The sequence below is a fragment of the Rhinopithecus bieti genome, unplaced genomic scaffold (assembly GCF_001698545.2).
Source record: "Rhinopithecus bieti isolate Rb0 unplaced genomic scaffold, ASM169854v2 scaffold_1887, whole genome shotgun sequence".
NCBI classification, from domain to species: Eukaryota; Metazoa; Chordata; class Mammalia; order Primates; family Cercopithecidae; genus Rhinopithecus; species Rhinopithecus bieti.
The window spans coordinates 997,307-1,019,614 of NW_016803685.1; the positions used below are offsets into that span (position 1 = coordinate 997,307).

The 22,308-nt window shown below is 35.9% G+C and overlaps 1 protein-coding gene across 1 annotated transcript in view; it reads left to right on the forward strand.

The window, feature by feature from the left end:
* DPYD (dihydropyrimidine dehydrogenase) overlaps positions 1–22,308 on the forward strand; it is an 875,642-nt gene that overhangs the window by 352,816 nt on the left and 500,518 nt on the right. Inside the window, 2 exon segments of the mRNA XM_017850609.1 lie at positions 2,993–3,100; positions 4,850–5,019. Coding sequence (XP_017706098.1) covers positions 2,993–3,100; positions 4,850–5,019 — 278 coding nt within the window.

Sequence of the window (22,308 nt, forward strand, 5' to 3'; positions counted from 1 at the left end):
GTATATTTGTTTGAGTTCTTTGTAGATTCTGGATATTAGCCCTTTGTCAGATGAGTAGGTTGCAAAAATTTTCTCCCATTCTGTAGGTTGCCTGTTCACTCTGATGGTAGTTTCTTTTGCTGTGCAAAAGCTCTTTAGTTTAATTAGATCCCATTTGTTTCTTAATCTGATCTGATTTTCCACTACTTCATTTATAAAAAGAGAGATATCTCACCTGGAAGCGCAAGGGAGATATCTCTCTTTTTATAAATGAAGTAGTGGAAAATCAGATCAGATTAAGAAACTCAATTTCAGGATTCTCCAGAAAAACATAATTAGTAGGATGGACAGATGGATTGATAGAGATGACTTATTTTAGAGAATTGGGCTATTTAATTATGGGAGCTGGTAAGTTCAACTCCTTAGGGCAGGACAGGAGACTGGAGCTCCCAAGTAGGAGCTGATTGTGCAGACTTAAGACAGAATTTCTTCTTTCTCAGGGAAACCACAATTTTGTTCTTAAGGCCTTTTGATTAATTGATTGGATAGGGTCCACCCACATTATTGAGGCAATCTCCTTAAAGTCAAGTGGTTGTAGATATTAATCACATCAACAAAAGGCTTTCCCAGCAACACCTACCTTAGTGTTTGATTAACGGGTATTATAGCCTAGCCAAGTTGACACCTAAACCTAACCTTCACAGGAACTTATACAAGATCACAGAACTGGTAAATGAGAGAGGAAAAATTCATACCAAAGTCTGTCTGCTGACAAAATCCCTTGCTTCTCATTATCCCACAGCATTATGATTAGCATAGGCTATCAAAGTATCCACAAGGAAACCTTCAGATGCACTGTCCTTGGCCAGAAGGGATCACCTGTCACCCAGGTAGAGGAGGAGGGCTCCATGGACCTTGAGGATCTATGTGTGACCTGGGGTGTGGCTAAATAACCTGCAAAGAAAAACTAATCATATGTAATATATGTATATGTTGGTTTGAATAGTCAAATGTTGCCCTTACTTCATCTTCTTTTAATAGATTTGAGAAGAAATCATTTTGTCATTAGAGAGCCTTCAAGAACATATTCAGTTATTTTTACCAACCCCATCCCTCCACCCCAGGTTTTCTAAAAGAATCACATAAACAGCCACCCATTTATATAATCATTTCTGTTACTAATATACCTTTTTATATCATAAAAGGAAGAAACTTTCTTATCCCTATTTCCTTTACAGAGAAGCTGAGGCAGAGGCAGGTGAGGTGGCTCCCCTAACTATCCTACTACATAATGGAAATCATTTTGAAAGCAAAAGGTCTTTTAAAATAATTTATAAGCAAATGTTCTGGAAAAGGAGATTCGGGGGGTGCCAGATGGAGAAGAAAAATGTTTGGTTTAATCTGAAGAGACAATGGTAGTTTGTTGCTGATTACACACAACCCACAAAAACCTTCAGCTTTCAGATCGGATATGGCATCCACCTTATCTCATATGACAAAAGTCATCCTTGAGCTATGCTTATTACTCTGTATCTACCAGCAAATGTCCATTGCCCTTCATTTCGTTGTAAAATAAACTCCTACCTCTAGAATGACCCATTGGTAGAATGAGTCTTAGTAATAAAATAAAACTACGTATTTCCCCCTGCTTTTATGGAATTGAGATGAATTATTTCTCTACTTACCTTGGATGGGGTGACTGCTGTAAGATTTGCTTCATTTACACTTTGGAAAAAATGTACTCTGCTACTCATTTTCCTTCCGAGGTTTTGGTAAGAATTTACTAATTTATAATTGATATATGCACAATGTAGAAAATCTGGAAAATAAGGAAATAATAAAAATTGGAATATCCTTAATACCACCACTAGAAATGATCTCTGTTTCGATTACATGGTTTATATTAATACTTTTTTTACAAAATTTGAATTATACAGAGTTTTGAATCCTACAGGTTTGGTTAAGACTGTATTTTGATTACAATCTTATACCATGTTTCTCGAATATTCGTTGTTTTGTTGTCTTTTTCTTTTATATGGTAAAACTTATTTCTTCATTCGCCTGGCATTCTGGTACTCTCTCATCTTATTTTACTCTTTCTGTATTAATCATTTTTGTGCATTAAACCTTTATTTGCATGTGTCAGTGTTTTCTTAAAATAGATTTAAAACTGTTTTCTAGATATTGAACACCAACGTATATTTCCACCAAAAGAGTATGACAAGTTCCATGTCTACCCTTGCTGTATAGTTTAATTTTCTTGAATATTTTTCTTTTATAGGGAAGTTGTAATTTTATTCTTTTAATTTGCAGTTTAATGACTTAATGGAGTTAATATTTTAGTGCTTTTAAGTGATTTATATTTTTTCTTCTCCCAATTTTATTATTCTTTATGTTTCCATTGAAAAGCTAGTATGTTCCTTACTGATTTTGAGAAACTTTTATACAGTAAAGACATTTAATTATTAAAACATTTTCCTGGTTAATAATTTTCATTTTAATTCATTTATATTTTGAAATTTAGCAGTGGTTGAATTATTGTGGCAAAACACATTATTTTTTCCTTTAACTTTTTTCCTTCATTAAAAAAGAAATGAATTTACTTATTCAGGAATTAGATAAATGTGTACCCATTTTTAAAGTTTTTTTTTTTTATATTTAGTACTTTAATATAACTGAAACTGACTTATTTATGACACTAGGAAAGAATATAACCTGATTTTCCCTATAATGTTACATATGTTTATGTGTGTATATACATGGTATGTTTCCATATATTTATAGGTATACATTAATGTGTGATTTCTGATGTATACTTGGTTGTATATTAAAGATATACAAGATATACTCTGAGATCTGTTAGACTGTGTTATGTACATTTTAGATTTGCTTACAGATGTTTTCGTGTAAGAACAACATTGTTTCAAAGATCAAAGTTTTCTTTATTGTTTTAATATCTGGTAGGAAAAGCTCCTCCTCCTGTTAATGACATTTTATAAATTTGATTAATTAGGTTTGCCAGAACCCAATAAGGATACCATCTTCCAAGGCCTGACGCGGGACCAGGGGTTTTACACATCCAAAGACTTTTTGCCACTTGTAGCCAAAGGCAGTAAAGCAGGTATAACATATTGTCTTTTATGCTTAATAGTGAGTATGCTATTTTATGTATTATAAATCAATATCAAGATCAAGCTCAGCAGCACATTGTTCAGATCTCACACCCATCCTTGCCTAGTACCCCAATGTAAAGTGTTTTTAAAAAAAGTCCAGATATAACAGTTTGCCAGAATCATCTGTTTGTTCATTCTTCCAATAAAGCATCATCATAAGGAATTTTCACTGTAATATATGTATGTCTAAACTACATCATGAAAAATTTCTTCAAGGTAAGCAAGTCCTTAACAAACATTGGAAGATGTTTTTCAAAGAAATGGCATTACCTTCAGTTTGGGAACTATTTTAAAATAGGATGAATAATCACATATCTTACATGATTTGTACCTACACAGGCAGAAACTTTGACTGTCTTGTCGTAAACAGTTATTTTATAAAGTTAAAATAAAATACTTTGAGAGATACCCTATCACTTTATACACCCCAAGAAGAACCACCTGAATGAAGGCTGTACCTTGCTTTGGCTTGACCGGAATCATTGTCTTAGGAGAAAATTGTAATATTTTATCCAAAGCTAGATAATCTAAATCCTTCAAACATATGTTTTTAAAGAGGTCTGAGCCACAGCTATTCCTACAGTAATTACATGTAGAAATGATACAAACTTTTAGGCTTCTCCCAGAACTTAAAACAGTAAGAGACGTTCTATGTTAAATTATTTTTCAGAAGTTTACAGCTAAAGTTGCATGCCTTCTCCACCTTCTTCCTCCCAGTAGAACTGGATGTTTGTATGTCTGAAATGCTTTCTGAGGAAGGTCATAGTGCACCTAGCTTATATTTGAAAATTACAGAGTGTCCCAAATACAAAATCTTTGGAGCAAAATGATTACACTTATTAAAATTATAGGTTTATTCTATTCTTGGTACCATTTTAAAAATTATAGTAATTTATCTTATGAACACTTTTATTTAAACAATTTTATTTAATTTATCTTATGAACACTTTATTTAATCTGATTATACAGTGCTACCTAACACATAAAGAATACTTATATTTTACTTTTTTACAAGGATCTTCGTATGGACACCAAATCTTAATAGAGATGACCTTGAGAAATGGATGCTTAGAAAATCATGTTTCTTTTACTGCCCAATTTTACAAACCAAACCCGAGGAAAGCAGTGAAAGGGAGAAAGGTTTATTTGAACTATTTCAAGAAAATAGTTCTCAGAAATTCTTCAGTTACATAAAGGACACTTATTCAGCATGTTAATATTGAAAGTTAACAAAATATATAACAGAGGTATGTGTTAGAAATTATATAAGGTAATATATTAAAAATGTATTATAATGAAATATTGCAAACTGTTAACACAGATCATAAGGATCACTTTTACTTCTAGCAAAAGAAACTTAATTATGCTAAGTTAAAAATAGATATCACAATTTTGACAAAGAGAGTTTTAATTGATTGATTCCAGTCTGTTATGACCTAAACTCCTGAAAATGTGTTGTAGGAATCCTAGAAGAAAAAAGAAACTAAAGGTACTGACTATGAAATTACATATATGAGCGTATTTTTAAAATGGGAATAAAACTGTCTTTCAATGAAGCAGAATAATTTGATAGTGACACTTCATCCTGGAAAACTGCAAGATGCAATTTTACACTGCTTTGAGTACAAGTATCTTTTGAGCTGTCATGCAGAAATGGTTTCTCTACTTGAAAATGGGGTTTTCCTTTCATCATTCAGGAATGTGCGCTTGTCACTCTCCATTGCCATCGATACGGGGAGTCGTGATTGTACTTGGAGCTGGAGACACTGCCTTTGACTGTGCAACATCCGCTCTACGTTGTGGAGCTCGCCGTGTGTTCGTCGTCTTCAGAAAAGGCTTTGTTAATATAAGAGCTGTCCCTGAGGAGGTAAAATGGAACCTTCAGAAAATATGGAGTTGTACTCCAACAGATTTCAGGAGATTAAACTGTTAATGTTTAAATCACTAGAATGTTGAAATTGTCAAATTCAAGTTTAAAAATTTCGGGGCTACACATAATTGTTTCTTTTCTAATTCAGACATTCCAAGTAAAAGAAAATTTGAAATAGTGATTTGGATAAAATGAGAAATTTATTCTTTGTCAATATTCAAGTGCTTCTTGTTAGTATTAATATGTTTGAAATGTATTCTATTTAACTAGTGACAATGGAAAGTGCTAAGTCTTCTATATCCTGAATAGTAGGTACTCTTCACAAAATGTATGCATATTAGAAGAATGTGGTAATAAGACATATTTGGGATTTTCCGTAAGCCAATTTACAAGCTGCATTCTAAGATGTATACCTTGGTCATACTTTCAGTCAGTTCATTATTTGTGAAGCAAACAGAAAGGAAAGGGTGTCATGTATATTTTTAAAGAGCTCTAAGATAAGCACTACTCAAAATTAGTAATTGGTTAACACACTAAAAATAACTTGTTTAAAATCATTTCATTCTTACCAGTGACTGGTGACTAGTCTTGGGTGAGTTATCAGCTATTTACATATACTACAGACTTCTCAAATTTTAATGCTATTAGAGAAATGTAATACCTTATGAAGAATATTAGTTCTGAGAACAAGAACCAAATGTATTTATAGAAAGATAAATTACTCATTTTAATCAAATCAGTATCATGAACTTGACTTACTTCGGAATGCCTGAACACGTTTGGAATCTCTGTACTAGGCAAGAATTATAGCTGTAGACAATAGGTAATTTGTCATGTGTAGATTACCCACATTACAAATTAATCTTACCAAAATATCAGGGTCACCACTGGTTCATGGCTGAGTTTCAAATGCCACGTTTATTCTCTGGACTTTTCTCCATCCAATCTACCCTTTTTAGACTTTTTTTTAATATATAAAATCCAAGATAGTCTTATGATCATAAGGTTTTTTTTTTTTTTTTTCTGGAATTCTGTCTTAGGCAATAATTAGTATAATCATGGTTTTTTACACATATAAAGAAAAATTTAGATCTTTGTATTCCAGTGTGCAGCACAGGACCTGGCACATAATTTGTACTTGAGAAATAGGTTTTGAGCTAAACATTTTAAATACTAAGTCTTATCCTTCTAATTCCAGTGTTAGAAAAGTTTTCATTACTAAAGGTGACTTCTTGAGGGTTGGAAGGGGAAGATGACCCTGATTGGCAATATCAATTTACTTCATATTTTGTATCGTAGTCATCTTCCATTTGCAAGCGTCACTGGAAATGAATGGTGGCTATTTCTTCTGTCTTAGGTAGAACTAAGACGCAAACAAACTGAGACCAGATAAGAAGAGGGTAGTGGTATGAATTTATTTACTCATTCATTCATTCATTCATTCATTCAAACTACATTTATTGAGCATCTGTTATACCAGGTATTATTCTGGGCAATTTAGATACAACAGTCAGCAAACCAGTTAGAATTTCATGCCCTCGTGGCCTTTGTACCTAGTGAGAGAAGATATCCAATAATTAAACAAATAAACTGTCACATAAATAGTATATTGAAATGTAGTTAGAACTGTGGAGAAAAGTTAATATAGGACTATAGTGAGTGTGTGAGAGAGGAGAAGTATGGTGGAAGAGAAGGCAGGGTTTGCCATTTTAAACAGGGTGGCCCTGGAAGACCTCTCTGATGAGATGATTTTTGAACAAAGAGATGAAGAAATTGAGAGAAAGTAGGCATCCAGGAGATAAACATTGCAGGCCAAGCTAAATGCCTTCAACTTTATTGAGGAAGCCTTCTGGATTTGTGAAATAGAAAAAACATCAATATCATCAGAATAAAGTAAGAGAGAACAGAAAATGTGACAGACCAGATGATGTATTGTAGGTATTCACAAGACCTTTAGCTTTTACTCTCATTGAAAGAGAAAAATCACTGGACTCCTTTGAACAGAGAAGTGCCAAGCTCTGATTTAAATTTTAAAATGGCTACTCTGCTGAGAATTGACTATAGTGGAGTGGCATCAGAAGCAGAGAGGCTAGTCAGGGGCTAAGTAAAAAGTGAGCTATTGGTTAATGTGAGTAGATTACAGAAAGCACAGAATCAGAGTAGAGACATAGCACCTTAGAAGGCCAGAGCTCAGCTGCCTGAATCTTGATTACCAAAGTGTTAAGAAGCAACAGATCCTTGAGATAGTAGGTAACCTGACTGCAGTAGAGCTTAGTAGAACTCAAATGGGTCTGGTCTTATTTAAAACTAGAAGAACAAATGTTTGAATGTTTGAATATTTTATTATTAGCTTACAATTAACCAAAATTTTATATGATATTAAAACTAATTGACTTGGAGCTTCATGAGAGAAAGGGCCATGATCATCTCTCTGGGTCACATTTACCTTCCCCCTGTTTAGCACATTGGGTGCTACCTATAAAATGTTCAACAAGTAATTGTGGAATGAACGTTTACTGGAGGGAGTCAGCATCCAAGGCTTTCTAGCATTACAGGGACTAATACCTTCCAAGTTAGATAAATATTATAATCGTAGGCCTTTGAAGGTTTATCTCATAAGTTTAGGCAAAATTTATTAAAGAGTTGGAATAATAAGTAATATATGATTAGATTATGAAAAGTTTTCAGGATTGATTCACTTACCAGGGCTAATACCATGTAAGGATTGGGAACTTTGGCATTCATAGAAGTTTCAGTGTTAATCCTTTATGGCCATTGCTTGGTTTTGTATGCATCAAAAGAGGAGCCAAAATATTGCAGTGCTGACACTCATGAAACTGGACAATCAAGAGAGTAGAGGTCCAATATCATGTATCTACTTCAAGATACAGGGTTGGAAAGGTTAGGTCTTGGACATATTTTTTAGCCAATATGAAGAATTTAATATTGGACCTAATTTCTTGGGTAATTGTTTTCTTTCTCCTATGCTGCCTCCCCTAGTACAAACTTCAGTCACATTTGGTTACTTTAGAGTCAGTGAAGATTGAGGAACAGGGACATTTAGAGGTTTCCTCAAATATGTGTATTGTTTAGTGATCATGGACTCTTTAGTGTAATTTGGAAATAACATGGCTTGTCAATAAAATGCCTCAGCATTAGGCATGTCAGCATGTATATGTCTAATGGTGCAGTCTAATTCTCACTCTTTGAGTGAGGGAAATACAGAAAAATATGAAGTTTTCTTATCCTTGAGTGACAAATATGAATTACGACAGAAGCCAGTTATATTTAACATGGTGTATTAGTCCATTTTCATACTGCTGTGAAGAACTGCCTGAGACTGGGTAATTTATAAAGGAAAGAGATTTAATTGACTCACAGTTCAGCATGGCTGGGGAGGCCTCAGGAAACTTACAATCATGACGGAAAGCAGGGTACTTTCTTCACAAGGTTGCAGGAAGGAGAAATGCTGAGCAAAAAGAGAAGAGCCACTTACACAGTCGTCAGATCTGTGAGAACTCACTCACCATCATGAGAACAGCATGGGGAACCACCCCCATGATTCTCCCTTGACAGGTGGAGATTATGGAGATTACAATTCAAAATGAGAGTTGAGTGGGGACACAAAGCTTAACCATATCACATGGAATTGTTTGAGATCATGTATATTATGTGGTTAGTAACCAAGAACTATATAATTAGACTCAGGAATGTTTTAATCCACGAAAGTAGGAGACATCATCTAACAGACTCTTGTAGTGACAAACACATCCCATTGTAGAGGTTTTCAAACGTTAGGGTGCATTAAGTCACCTAGAGGGCTTGTTAAACACAGCTTGCTGGTCCCTGTCCCTAGAGTTGCTGATTCAATAGGTCTGGGGTGGGCCTGAGAAATTGCATTTTTAGCAAGTTTGCTGAGGTTGCTGGTCCACTGTTCTGATGTATCATCAACGTGCTTTCCAGCTGTCTAATTAGAGTCACAAACAGTGTGCTGTATGGAGGTACTTTCCATCTTGGCTAAGAAAGCATTAATACTAAAGGACATAGGTTTGATGAAATGAAGATATGCAGACATCGTCAGCATATTGATGTAATTCTGATTCCAAATGTCTTTCCAGCTCCCTTGTGGCCTCACACACATGCTAAATAGGATGCTACTGACAAACTAGGGCTTCTCAGCCATGGGTCCTTAGGGAAACCAGCCAATCACTCGGCACTATCCTCTAAGAAGATGAGGGAAAATCTGTTAATAATTCCCTCCAGTGCTTTCTGCAAGCTTAAATAGATGAGATTAAATTTCACAGGATAACAGAATCCCCCAAAATGCTGGTATTAAAAGCTGTTGACAGATCAGATAGAACTTCAAGAATGCTTTAGGCAGTTGGGAATCCCTAAAAGGAGGCATGAAGGTCAGGACTCAACAGACCTGCTTGAGTTGATAAATTTAAAGGATAAGGTTAGGGAAGGACTTTATAGTTCTTGTTAATTATTACTGAGAAGAGTATGGTTTCAAAATTACTTTTAATAGCACAATCCCACACACAAAGTATATTTCAAAAATCTGTTGTTCACATATTCAATTTTCCAGTAGCAGCAAAACATGATTGATCATTAATTCTGCTACATTTTTATGGGGTCTGCATGCTACTCCCTGGGATGCCTTGGCTTCCCTTTATTTGTTTGTCAAGATGGTAACTGATTTAACTTTGATATGTCAGTTTTTATATATTTTAGCTATTGAGAGGGTTAACTGTTTTGATAATTAATGCTACTTTATTATTTTAATTAGAAAAATAACAATACCAGATTGTTCAGTCTGCTTTGGACTGGGGAAGGGGAACATCACACACCGGGGCCTATCACGGGGAGGGGGGAGGGAGGAGGGATTGCACTGGGAGTTATACCTGATGTAAATGACGAGTTGATGGGTGCTGACGAGTTGTTGGGTGCAGCACACCAACATGGCACAAGTATAAATATGTAACAAACCTGCACGTTATGCACATGTACCCTAGAACTTAAAGTATAATAATAAAAAAAAAAATTCTTCATCTGGTACTACAACCTTGAAATAGTGCATCGTTTAAAAGAATGAGCCTTTTAACTGATTTTTTGCATCACCACACAGCATACCCCATAATAGATCATTTTTGTGTCATGACCTATAGGCCTCTTCTCAGATATTTTTAACATCAAATGACCATGTTAAAGCTATGTCTATAGATAGTTTTGTCATCTATGTCTTGTGGCTAAACATGCATTTTCTTTTTTTTTTTTTCTTTGAGACAGAGTCTCACTCTGTTGCCCAGGCGGGAGTGCAGTGGTGCAGTCTCAGCTCACTGCAAGCTCCGCCTCCCAGGTTCACGCCATTCTTCTGCCTCAGCCTCCCATGTAGCTGGGACTACAAGCGCCCACCACCACACCTGGCGATCTCGGCTCACTGCAAGCTCTGCCTCCCTGCAAGCTCTGCCTCCCGGGTTCATGCCATTCTCCCGCCTCAGCCTCCCAAGTAGCTGGGACTACAGGCGCCTGCCACCATGCTCGGCTAATTTTTTGTATTTTTAGTAGAGACGGGATTTCACCGTGTTAGCCAGGATGGTCTCGATCTCCTGACCTTGTGATCTGCCCGTCTCAGCCTCCCAGAGTGCTAGGATTACAGGCGTGAGTCACCGCACCCAGCGTAAACATGCATTTTCTACAAGTAACTGATGCTTTCTAGTTTTAATTTAATTACAAGAAATATGAATCTGGGACTATTTTTAGAAAATAGCCCCCAGAAGCTGACAAATTTAATTTGATTTACTAAGGGTGATGCTTACAGCAGCTCTTCAATGTTTGGCACCTGTACATCATTTGATTTCCTGTTCTTCATGGAAAGTAATCAGAGACATGTTGACATGGTTTGCTATCTGAAGGTAGCTGAAAACAAACAGCCACACAAAATCTTCTCCAGGCACAAAAAGCTAATTAGTAGTAGTTAGGGGCTCCCCTGGTACTAAAATATTAAAGTACACCTTTAACACTTTATGATGACAGGAGGATAACACATTCCAAAGATCTGTATATGTGTATCCTTTTGGAAGTTGTGAAACTTCAGTGTAGTATGAAAAGGTAGAATGGAATAGTCAAAAAGGAATTACAGTTGGAGCACTTCATTCTTGGTTTACATACTAGTCTGAGTATGCCCATCTATAAAATTGTGTTGTAATTATATGCTTCTTAAAGTTTTTTTTCCATTCCTTGTTTTATATTTTTAACATTCAGAGAAATATATATGAATGATGTGGAATCTGAACGGGAAGGCTCTATTTCTTCACAGAGTGACAACTCTATATTGAAAATGTTAGCAATATGTATAAATATTACACTTAAAACAAATTGCAATTAATGTATTCCCAGCCAATTGGTGAGGTAAAATCTACAATACTCAAGACATGAGTATAAAGAAACTGACACGTGAAATTGTCAGAATTCTATAGTACATGTGATAATTCACATGGTGAGTGGAAAAAAAAGAAGACTGCAAATAGGCCCAGAGCCAACAAAAGCTTGTGCCCATTTAAGATTCCATATTTTAAAAGCATAACTATTTTCAAAATTCTGAGGGAGGTTGATGTGTTATGTTGACCAGGAATATCTGTAGAACTGAAAATTATATGCTTTTAAAAAATCTTTACTAATCTTCTTTCATATGTGTGTGTGTGTGTGTGTGTGTGTGTGTGTGTGTGTATTCACAGATATGCACACAGATTCATTAAAAGTGAACATTTTTACCTGGTGTGTCACTGTCAGGCCGTATTTAGTAACAATACATTGTTATTATTGTATTTTTTTTTTCATTTTAGTAGCTTATAATGAAAGTTGTATATAAGATTACTTTATTCTTGCACCATCTCTATGGTTTCTTCCTTATGTTTGTCCTTTTCCTTTCCTACTTGGTGAGATTTGACTTTCCATTCAAGGATCTTTTGTGAGTTTTGTTCACTTCCAGCCTAATATAACCACCTTGCTGAGGCAATGCCCAGACCAATAGTTGTCCTATTAGTCCAGTCTTTTTCTGCTGCACCCGTTCATTGTAAATGACCTAAATCTTCCTGTAACCTTGGACCACTTTGCCAATTTGCTGAACTTTTTAGTGTCCTCACACAACCTGAACTTCATCATCCTTTCAGATGGGCATGGGTCAAACATTGTACTTCCTTCTCAGCTCTTTGGAAAGAGGGGAAGACATCATTGTTCTGTGAACATGGGAAAGTGTATTGAAATATCTTTTATGGCTGTTTCTCGCTGTCAGAAGTCACAGAAGAGTTGAACTTCCCTTTGACCACTGCCTGGCAATAGCTGAAAGTGGGAGGAGATCTATATGCTCTACTTCATTCATTTTAGGTGAACATTAGAAACCCCTCTTCATTTAAAATATTCACCTCAGCTTTTCAATATCTTTTCTTGTCCCATAACATGAAAATATTAAAAGTAATTTGTATAATCTATTAAACACACGTTAGTCAATGTATATGCTATTTGAAAGACAAAATAAATGAAAATATGCATGAATTAACATAAAACAGAATTGTCATTCTTTTAAAGAGTGATTTGTTAAAATTTTAAAATTTTTTTCTAAAATCCTAAATTCTAAAATTCCATTCTACCTTTTCATACTATACTTAATTTTCCCAAGTTTCAAAAAGATAAACATATACAGGTCCTTGGAATATGTCATCCCCCTGTCATCATAAAGTCTTAGAGGTGTACTTAATAGCTCAGTACCAGGGGAGCCCCTAACTACTACACGTGAACTCATCCTTCAAGGTCTGCTCCAAATGTCATTTTTTCTTGAAGTCTTCCTTAGTTCCCTACCAATTTAATTCTCTTCTCTGTAGGCTTTTATAGCCCTTTATGCTTCCTGCTGTTAATAGAATTTATCACATAGGGTACTTATTACTTTATACTTATTCCACAAACTGAAATAGAAGCTTCTTTATTGGATTGATGAATTCAACTTGGTATCTGACTCAACGTATAGTGCATTCCTTGATTCAAGGTGGCAGACCAGTGAGGCATGTTCAATTAACCAATATATTAAAGGCATTGAAAACTTCTTAGGAAAACTTTAAGTTCATATGAAATTTTCAAAATATATAATTTTACATACATACATATAACTTCAAAATTATTTCTGATAGCTTTTAAATAAGTACACATTTTATTTTAAACTGTTAAAAAATATTGTGTCACATTATTATGTGAATCTAACATTAAAAGTAGACTGAAAAAAATAAATTATCCCTAGTTTTCAGTCTCTTAAAAGATAGCTGAGAACTAAAAAAAGAAGGAAATACAAGCAAGTAATATATAAAAAGCAAGAAATAGTAAAGATTACTAGAATCCAAGAGTATTAGCAAGTGGCAGAAAGCAGATGATCCTGATTTGTAAAGAATTTGTACATGGAGGCATTTTAAGATTAAAGGAGGAACTACAAAGGCACCAAGTTACACAGAATGGAGTTTTGTGAGATATTCCAACAGCTGCCAGGAAGGCTTGAATCCATCAAAATCTAAGATGAAGAAAATAAGTGTTAGTCAGGTTTAAGAAAATGTCATCAATAGTAAATGAATTGTGTTTAAAAATACTCTTTTTGGCCAGGTGCGATGGCTCACGCCTGTAATCCCAGCACTTTGGGAGGCTGGGGCAGGAGGATCACAAGGTCAGGAGCTCGAGACCATCCTGGCTAACATGGTGAAACCCTGTCTCTACTAAAAATACAAAAAATTTAGCTGGGTGTGGTGGAGGGCGCCTGTAGTCCCAGCTACTCGGGAGGCTGAGGCAGGAGAATGGCGTGAACCTGGGAGGCGGAGCTTGCAGTGAGTGGGGATCGCGCCCCTGCACTCCAGCCTGGGCGACAGAGTGAGACTGCATCTCAAAAAACAAACAAGCAAACAACAACAACAGAAACACTCATTGCTTGTTAAAGGAGATGTATTTAATGATAGTCGTGCCAAGGCATTTTAAGCCTCTAAAGCCTCTAAATTATTCCTTACGTTGCGTATCTGGGTTTTGCAGCACAATAGTGGCACAATAAAATTAGTAAGGACTCAGTTAAGGGATGACTATATTTATCCAGTGTGTAGTACAACTCTCATTTGGAGAAATGTTTCTTTATGTTCAAGATTCTTCAACTTTAAAAAACTTAAAGTGAAAACATTCTATGTGTGAATGAAGCCTGACCAGGTGCTAAAAGAAGGAATGTCAATTTATGGTCTCAGCAAACTTTTTTTGCCTAATTAAAAGAATGATTGCAGAATTTGCTTGTACAGGCTAGAGATTAATTAACATATAAAAATTGTTCTACATTTCACCACTCACCATAGATATGTATAAGTCAAAATTAATAAATATTTTAAAACTGTTTAGAAAATTAAAGAATATGGCATCAAGTGTGAATGGGCCGAGTTTGATGCCCCTTCTTTTACCCTCCTTCAAGTCCTTGGTAACCCAGATAAGTAGAAGATTGGATTGTAAAATCAAACTCATATGAATTAAATATCACTCTGTATCAAACTAGATTATTAACTTCAAGGATACAATTAAAAACAAACTGTCAGGTAAATAAGAAGTGCAGGACTACCACCAACAGAGTTCCTCAGGTTCTATCTTGCTGCATTAGGATTTGCTCTAAACCACATTAACATGTGGTCTCTAAGTCATGTAAGTAGCTCCATCACTTAGATCAAAGAAAGTTGTTTCACTTATGAGACATCTAATTTATACTCAGATAGTTATGTAACTTGCTCTTTATAGTGATCTATGCCCCTTAAATTCACCTTTCCAGGTTTGTTTACCATAGCAATCCTAAACTAACAGATATGCCATGCTAAAAGCATTCCATTGCTAAGGACTCTTCCACTTATAAATGACAATAGTTTGTTTCCCAGTAAGATGCTTACATATTACATGGAGCTTTTACCAAGCTGCTTTCCTTCTTTTCTTCTTGAGATAAACTCCTTTACCCTTCCACACTCACTTCTTCAAAGAGAGAGAATGGATTCCATACAAGAACTTCCTAGTAACTAATCCCTTTCCAGTGATTAATTCTTAAGTTTCCTTCAAGATTAGCTTATATAGCACCTTTTCCATGCTACCCTTTGTTTTTTTTCTTCTTTTTTCCTTTTTTTTTTTTTTTTTTTTTGAGACAGGATCTTGCTCTGTCACCAAGGCTGGAATGCAGTGGCGTGATCATAGCTCATTGCAATCTCTAACACCTGGGCTGTACAGATCCTCCCACCTCAGTCTTCCAAGTAGCTGGGACTACAGACAGATGCCACCACACCTGGCTAATTTTTTAAAAATGTTTTAGTAGGGATGAGATTTCTCTATTTTACCCGGGTTAGTCTTGAACTCCTAGCCTTAAACAGTTCTCCCACCTTGACCTTCCAAAACACTGAGATTATAGGCCTGAGCTACCGTGCCCAGCAATGGTGCCCTTCCTTGATCTGCACTACTGCTAGGGAATGCCCATTTATGTGCCATTCGAGTATACTGCCTTTACACATGACACAGATTCCTAACTCCTTCAATTTTTATTTTGATATCGAGTCTCGCTCTGTTGCCCAGGCTGGATTGCAGTGGTGCTTTCGGCTCACTGCAAGCTCTGCATCCTGGGTTCACGCCGTTCTCCTGCCTCAGCCTCCTGAGTAGCTGATACTACAGGTGCCTGCCACCATGCCCAGCTATTTTTTTTTTTTTTTGTATTTTTAGTAGAGACGGGGTTTCACCGTGTTAGCCAGCACGGTCTCGATCCCCAGACCTCATGATCTGCCCTCCTTGGCCTCCCAAAGGCCAAACTTTAATCAGGCTCCTGAACCTTCTCCAAGGCCCACCTCTGTACTTCCCTGTAAAGTCTGATTTTAGCAAGAACCCTCCATTCTCAATATCCGATGACACTTTTTATCCCCCAAATGAGAGTTAAACTCCAAAAACAGAATGGACAGGTAGGAATTAATAGCCAAGGAGTAGGTTGTGAGTCAGTAGATTAAATATTACTGAAAGGAAACATCAGGGTAAGGCTTTATCCTGTTGGCTAAATCAATCTAACAGGATTCTTGCAGAAGACAGGCCAGGGTCAGACATCACCTGGGTCATAGCGGAGGATGAGGTACCTGATGAGATATTGAAGAAGATTAAATATCAAGAGTGAGGGATTTTGCTACACTGACTTAGCAGGGTTCTTGCTAAATCTGGATTTTACAAAAAAGCACAGAAGTGGTCCTAGGAAAAGGTTCAGAACCTGACTAAATTTGGGTCAAGCAAATTATGTTTGTTGTACATTATTACCTATAGATGCTGGTTTTCTGCTTCTATGAGATTTTTAAGGCAGAGTTTATTTTACCTGTAGATCACAGCACTGTTTTTGTACATAATATTTAACAAATGTTTGGTTAGATGGATGGTGCTCTTACCACATGGCTCTGAATGTTTCTTGTACATCAGATAATTTAACAGTGATGAAATGAGATGATATTTTCTAGGTTTATCACTGGCCAAAGTAGACTACTAAATAATTTTGCTTCTAAATGATATTTTTAGGTTTTTGTGTTCATATAGAATGGATAGATGGTCAATTAGTATCAGAGGGTAATCTTTACAAAGAATGTTGTTTCTTCATATTGCTTCTCAAACTTTGGTTTATTAGAAGTTATTCCAGAATTTAATATATGCTGGTTTTGAGCTCCGCTCATTATAGTTTATAACCTATTCTTGCTTTGCCTATGAGCAATCTAAAAGTGAGTTGACATCATGCTTTTAATTATAGAAAATTAAGTTGTTTCATAATTTCTAGAGTATGATGCCTGTAATATTAATCAGACCAAATCATCACATTACATAAAGTTAATCATTAAAATGATGATCATTATTGCATGCATATAGCATGCTATTTTTATTTCACTCAGCATCAGCCACATATCTTTCCTGAATATGGAGGTGAAAATCAAAGTTGAGAATTTTTTTTAACTTTCCCTCTGCTGTGTAAAAAGAAAGTGACAACCGGATTTGTCAAATGTAAGAAATAGACCCTTATAGCTCCTTACTACTTTATTGGTGGAGATTAGGAAAAGAGAAGTTGGCATGTTTGCTTGATATACTAATTGTCCCTCATAAGGACATGCTCCATCAAATAAATATATGTGGGTGCCATGAGGAGAAGCATTCATATCCAGATTCAGAGTTACTGATTATTAATGATTATTGACAAACGTTAGGTGTTAAAAGGCACTAACACTGACATCTGTGAATTACTTGTCACAGAAGGCTGGTTACTTTGAACAGTAACGCTGCATATGGTTAGACCATCAGTCAGTTTGGTCCATGTTTTCTGATAGCAGCATAAATGACAACTGAGGAGAAACACCATTTACTTTTTTATTTCAACCTTGCAACATAGGATGATCTGGTCAGGTAGCATGTCTTCTGCTGTGTCCTGTCACTTACATTGAGATGGGTGTTTAGTAGCCATTCACTCAGTATACTTCTAGTTGGTTGTACTTTCCTTAATTTGAATGTCCTTCAGATTTTCATAATTATTTGTCATTCATTCTAGTAAACAAAACTTTATTCAGGGTCTATTGTATGCCAATCATTTTGATAGACACAGATAGGGCTGTGACCAGTCTTGATGCTCTATACTTCCACGTGACATTCACTTGATGCCCCTTCATTGACTTACTGACTGGCATGCATTCTGATTTTCTGGGTGTCTATCTTAATGTTCACGGGCTTATACTTATCAATTGTTGACTATTTTAATATCACTCTTGGACATAAAGGTTGGAATGTTCAATAAGATATTCTTCCTCTACTTAAAGAGTGTTGAGAACGAGTTTACTATTGAACAAACTTATTTAAATTTTATGTTAGTTTTTCAATTTTGTATCTTAAGATAGTCTGTTTTGTGTATCTAATATCCACTTTGTGAAGTAGCACTTTTTTTTTGTTCTAAATTTACTCTTTATCTGGATTCAAGGTGTCTCTATTAACTCGTTTACAATATTGGGTTCATAAGCCCATCACGTGGTTCCTGTATTTCATGATTTTATAGTACTTGTAAATGTGCTTAGACTGGGAAGCTTGAGTCTCCTCTTCCCACAAAGGTACCTTTATTTAGCCTAGCTCTTCATCTTTGACTTTAGCTTTTCCTTTTCCACTTTGCTTTGTTTGAGGTTCAGCAACTAGAATCATACAGTCTCATTATTTCAAATATACTATAGTTGCTATTCTTGGACATAATGAAGACCAAGTAGGATGTAGTTTCAGCTTGATCCTAATTTCAGATAAGTTTTTTCATCCCTTAGTGTATTTTTGGCTTCTATGAGCCTCAGTTTCTCCCCTGTAGAAGAAAATAATGCTTGTCCACAGATTTTTTTTTTTTTCTTTGTGAGGCCAGCAAGCAGCAGTGTGCCTAAGGCTGTATGCTAAGTCTGTAAAATCATGCTGATGCCCAGTGTGGTTTTTGGCTTTTTGCACCACAGCAGGGAGACAAAGTCGGTTTGAAACTAAGTGCTTTTTTTGTAACAAATATACGGATGTCATAACATTTTTCTGTTGGAAGATTGAGTTACATGTAAAGCATTATATGTATTTTCTATATGAAGATTAAGTGAATTACATGTAAAGCACTTAAAAGAATACTTTTAAGTGTTATAAATACCTGTTATTATTATTATTTATCTTGTTATAAAACAAGATTTATGGCTGGGCGCGGTATCTTACGCCGGTATTCCCAGCACTTCGGGAGGCTGAGGCGGGTGGATCACTTGAGGTCAGGAGTTTGAGACCAACCTGGCCAACAGGATGAAACCCCGTTACTGCTAAAAATACAAAAATTAGCCAGGCGTGGTGGTGGGTGCCTGTAATCTCAGCTACTTGGAAGGCTGAGGCAGGAGAAGCACTTGAACCAGGTAGGCGGAGGCTGCAGTGAGCTGAGATCTTGCCACTACCCTCCAGCCTGTGCAACTGGCAACAGAATGAAACTCCATCTCAAATAAATAAATAAATCGTGCCACTGCACTCCAGCCTGGGCAACTGGCAACAGAACGAAACTCCGTCTCAAATAAAATAAAATAAAATAAAATAAAATAAAATAAAATAAAATAATAAAACAAGATTTATAACAAGACAAATAATAGATTTGTTAAATAGTGAAAGTAAATCTTTATGATGTCCAATAATATTTCAAAGTATATTTCACTTCACATATAATGTCACAATTTTAATTTAGGATTCTTTAAGATGAGAGCACTCCTTCAGTGATTGGGATAGGCTCAAAATCGAAATAAAGATTTTATTACTTACAGTTCCTGAAGGGGAACACATTATGCACAGAGGTCACACACACGGAGGTCAGGGGTGAATGGAGAGAGACAGAGAGAAAGGAAGAGAGAAAATGGGACTTGCAGGCCAGTGCCTTTATTTGTGGATCCAGGGCGTTATACAAACGGGTTTCTCGTGGGAAATTTTAACTGGTTAGTTCAAAGCACAAGTTCCTGGACATCAAGCAGTGACTGAGAGGCAGTCATTGTGGTGTGTCTGCACAGTCCACGCAGGGTGGAGGATCAGCAGGACCAGTCCAGCAGGCTGCATCTACTCATTTCATAGGGAAGTGGTGATCAGGGAGCAGGTGTATAAGGCAAATATCTTGATGCACCACACTGAGAAACGGGGGTGCTGCAGGGAGGTAGAGTATAGAATTGGAAACTGTGTGTGTCAAGGGTGACTGAATCTTTCTTCTGGTATAACGAAGTCCAACTTATATTTAAAATAGATGTCAAGGCAGCATAAAATTATAAGCATTCACTATACAAGTTTACCCTGTGTTTTCACTGTCCTAATATTTTCCTATTTCCCAAGATAAATCTTAACGTTATCTCACTCTCCCAATATTAATACTTTCCAAACAAATATATATATGCAAATGATATAACTATTTTTTCTTTAAACGGTTTTCCCTTTCTTATGTAAAATGGCAAATCTAGCTATCAAGTAGGAAAATAGCAGAAAGTGGTGTGATTTATGTCTGCTGCTTAATAGTCTAATTCTACATGTATTAGTGAGTGAAGAAAATCTCTGAAGTTTGAAAAGCAAAAAAATGCAGATGAATCTCTGTGGGGTCCAGTGTTCATGCCATCCCCAGTGCACTGATGGATAATTGGTAAGAATGCTAGACATCTGAATACATATAATCAAACCTGGTACACATAAAAAATTGTGATGTGAGATGAGCATATACTAAAGCCATTTTTTTATGTTTATATCTATGTATGGTTATACAAAGTCCTCAAAAATCAAAACCATGGTGCGAACATTACTAAAACATGCTGAGGCATTCAGTGATTAATAATATTTATTTTAAATTCATAGAAGTTTTTGCTTTGTAAGTTATGTCCAATTTTTGTTTCCAAATTTAATGCCAAATTTGCCAAAATGTATGAGAGATTATCTCTATGTCATAGTAGATACTATAGAAGTATTAATAGATAGCAAAGATAGAGTGGGGCCAAACAGATCCTCAGTCAATCAGTGAGACATATTCCCAGTGGGTACGGCGTAGCCCAGTGCTTCATTTCTGCCCTCCACAGAAAACAGTACTGTTACAGATACACAATGTATATTGATTTATTCAAACCATAAACATTTGGAGTTGTTACTCAATCAAGGGTGGCCTTATCATTAACACGTAGCACCACTTGCCATTTTGAAACACAATAAACTGGTTTATATTGATGAGTTACAAGGTGATATGTGGCATAAATGTGACAAAAGTGATACAGAAAACATATTTTACATATTGGAATCATCTTTATTTTGTCATTTGAATTATTCAAGGAATAGTTTGCCTTCCAGAAATCGTACATTTTTATTTTGTAGAAAATGAAAGAGGAGTCTAAGGTTTGTCTTTGTCCTGCCTTTTACTAACCTTTGTTATTGGGCCACCTCTCTCTTGAAATCACAATCTCATTTCTAAGTGATATTGAATAGCTGAAGAATGATTCAGAGGGAAAAAAAAGTGAATTCAGAAAATAGTAACTATGAATACATAGCCTTCTAGATGTTCAGTTCTGCTTTAGGCATTTTACATTTTGGAGTTGTTTTCAGTAACACCGCACATACCAATTAATGAGATGGTGTTCTCCCCATTTTATATATAAGGAAACTATCCCAAATAAACAGCAGAGCAGATTTCAATTTTTTTTCGATTCCACTTACCTCTAATCTTCCTTTCTGAGGAGTGAGCAGTTTTATATCAACTGCTTTGTATATTTACCACCATAACATCCCACATGTTTTTTTTTATATTGCTAATTTCTTGATTTTCATAATAAAAAGGGAAAGACTGTGTAATACTTTGTATGTGGTTCCAATTTTAAGCCTTTCATGACAACATTTTCAAAATCCTAAATAAGACATAGATTCAGTAGCTTCATAATAATGTATGGTATAGATCAGTGTTTCCCAACCATTTTATTCTTACCCCTTTTGGGAGTATCTTTAGATTTTTCTTAATCCTCCCTGCTATAATTTTAGTACAATAGATATACTGTATAACTGTTTATATACTTCAGCTCTTTGAAGGGACCAGACCATTATGATATCTAAGGATTTTTTTCTTTCCCCTAAGAATTAATGTTTGCTCCCTAGGGGCAATATTACTGTCTTTGAAAATGTGTCATAGAGACCAAGTTCTGAGTCAGTCCGCTATAATCTAATAAAGACAGTGGTTAACAAAGTATCTTCTGTGCCCTAGAAGCATAGCATCACCTTAAGAATTTGTTAGACATGCAAATCCTCAGGCCTCACCTAAACCTCGTTAGAAACTCTGAAAACGGGCCTGTGCAGTCTGGTTTAAGGAACCTTCCAGGTGATAGTGATTCATGGCACTAGTTCTGGACAGGTTGTTGAAAAATGGGCCCATGGCCTGATTACAGCATTGAGTTAATTACTCTATGTCTTAGTTTTTCCATATTGACAAAGCCCAGATAACTCTTAGTTTGAAGCCTCATACACACAACCTCAGTGGAAACATTACTCAGAGATCCTGTTGAGAATCCGCCTGGCTTTCAGAGTAAAGGAAAATAATAAGACTGAACATCCCAAAACACTTCAGTAGGACATTTTTGCATTTTTTTAAGAAAAGAACATTGAGGCCGGGCGCGGTGGCTCAAGCCTGTAATCCCAGCACTTTGGGAGGCCGAGACGGGCGGATCACGAGGTCAGGAGATCAAGACCATCCTGGCT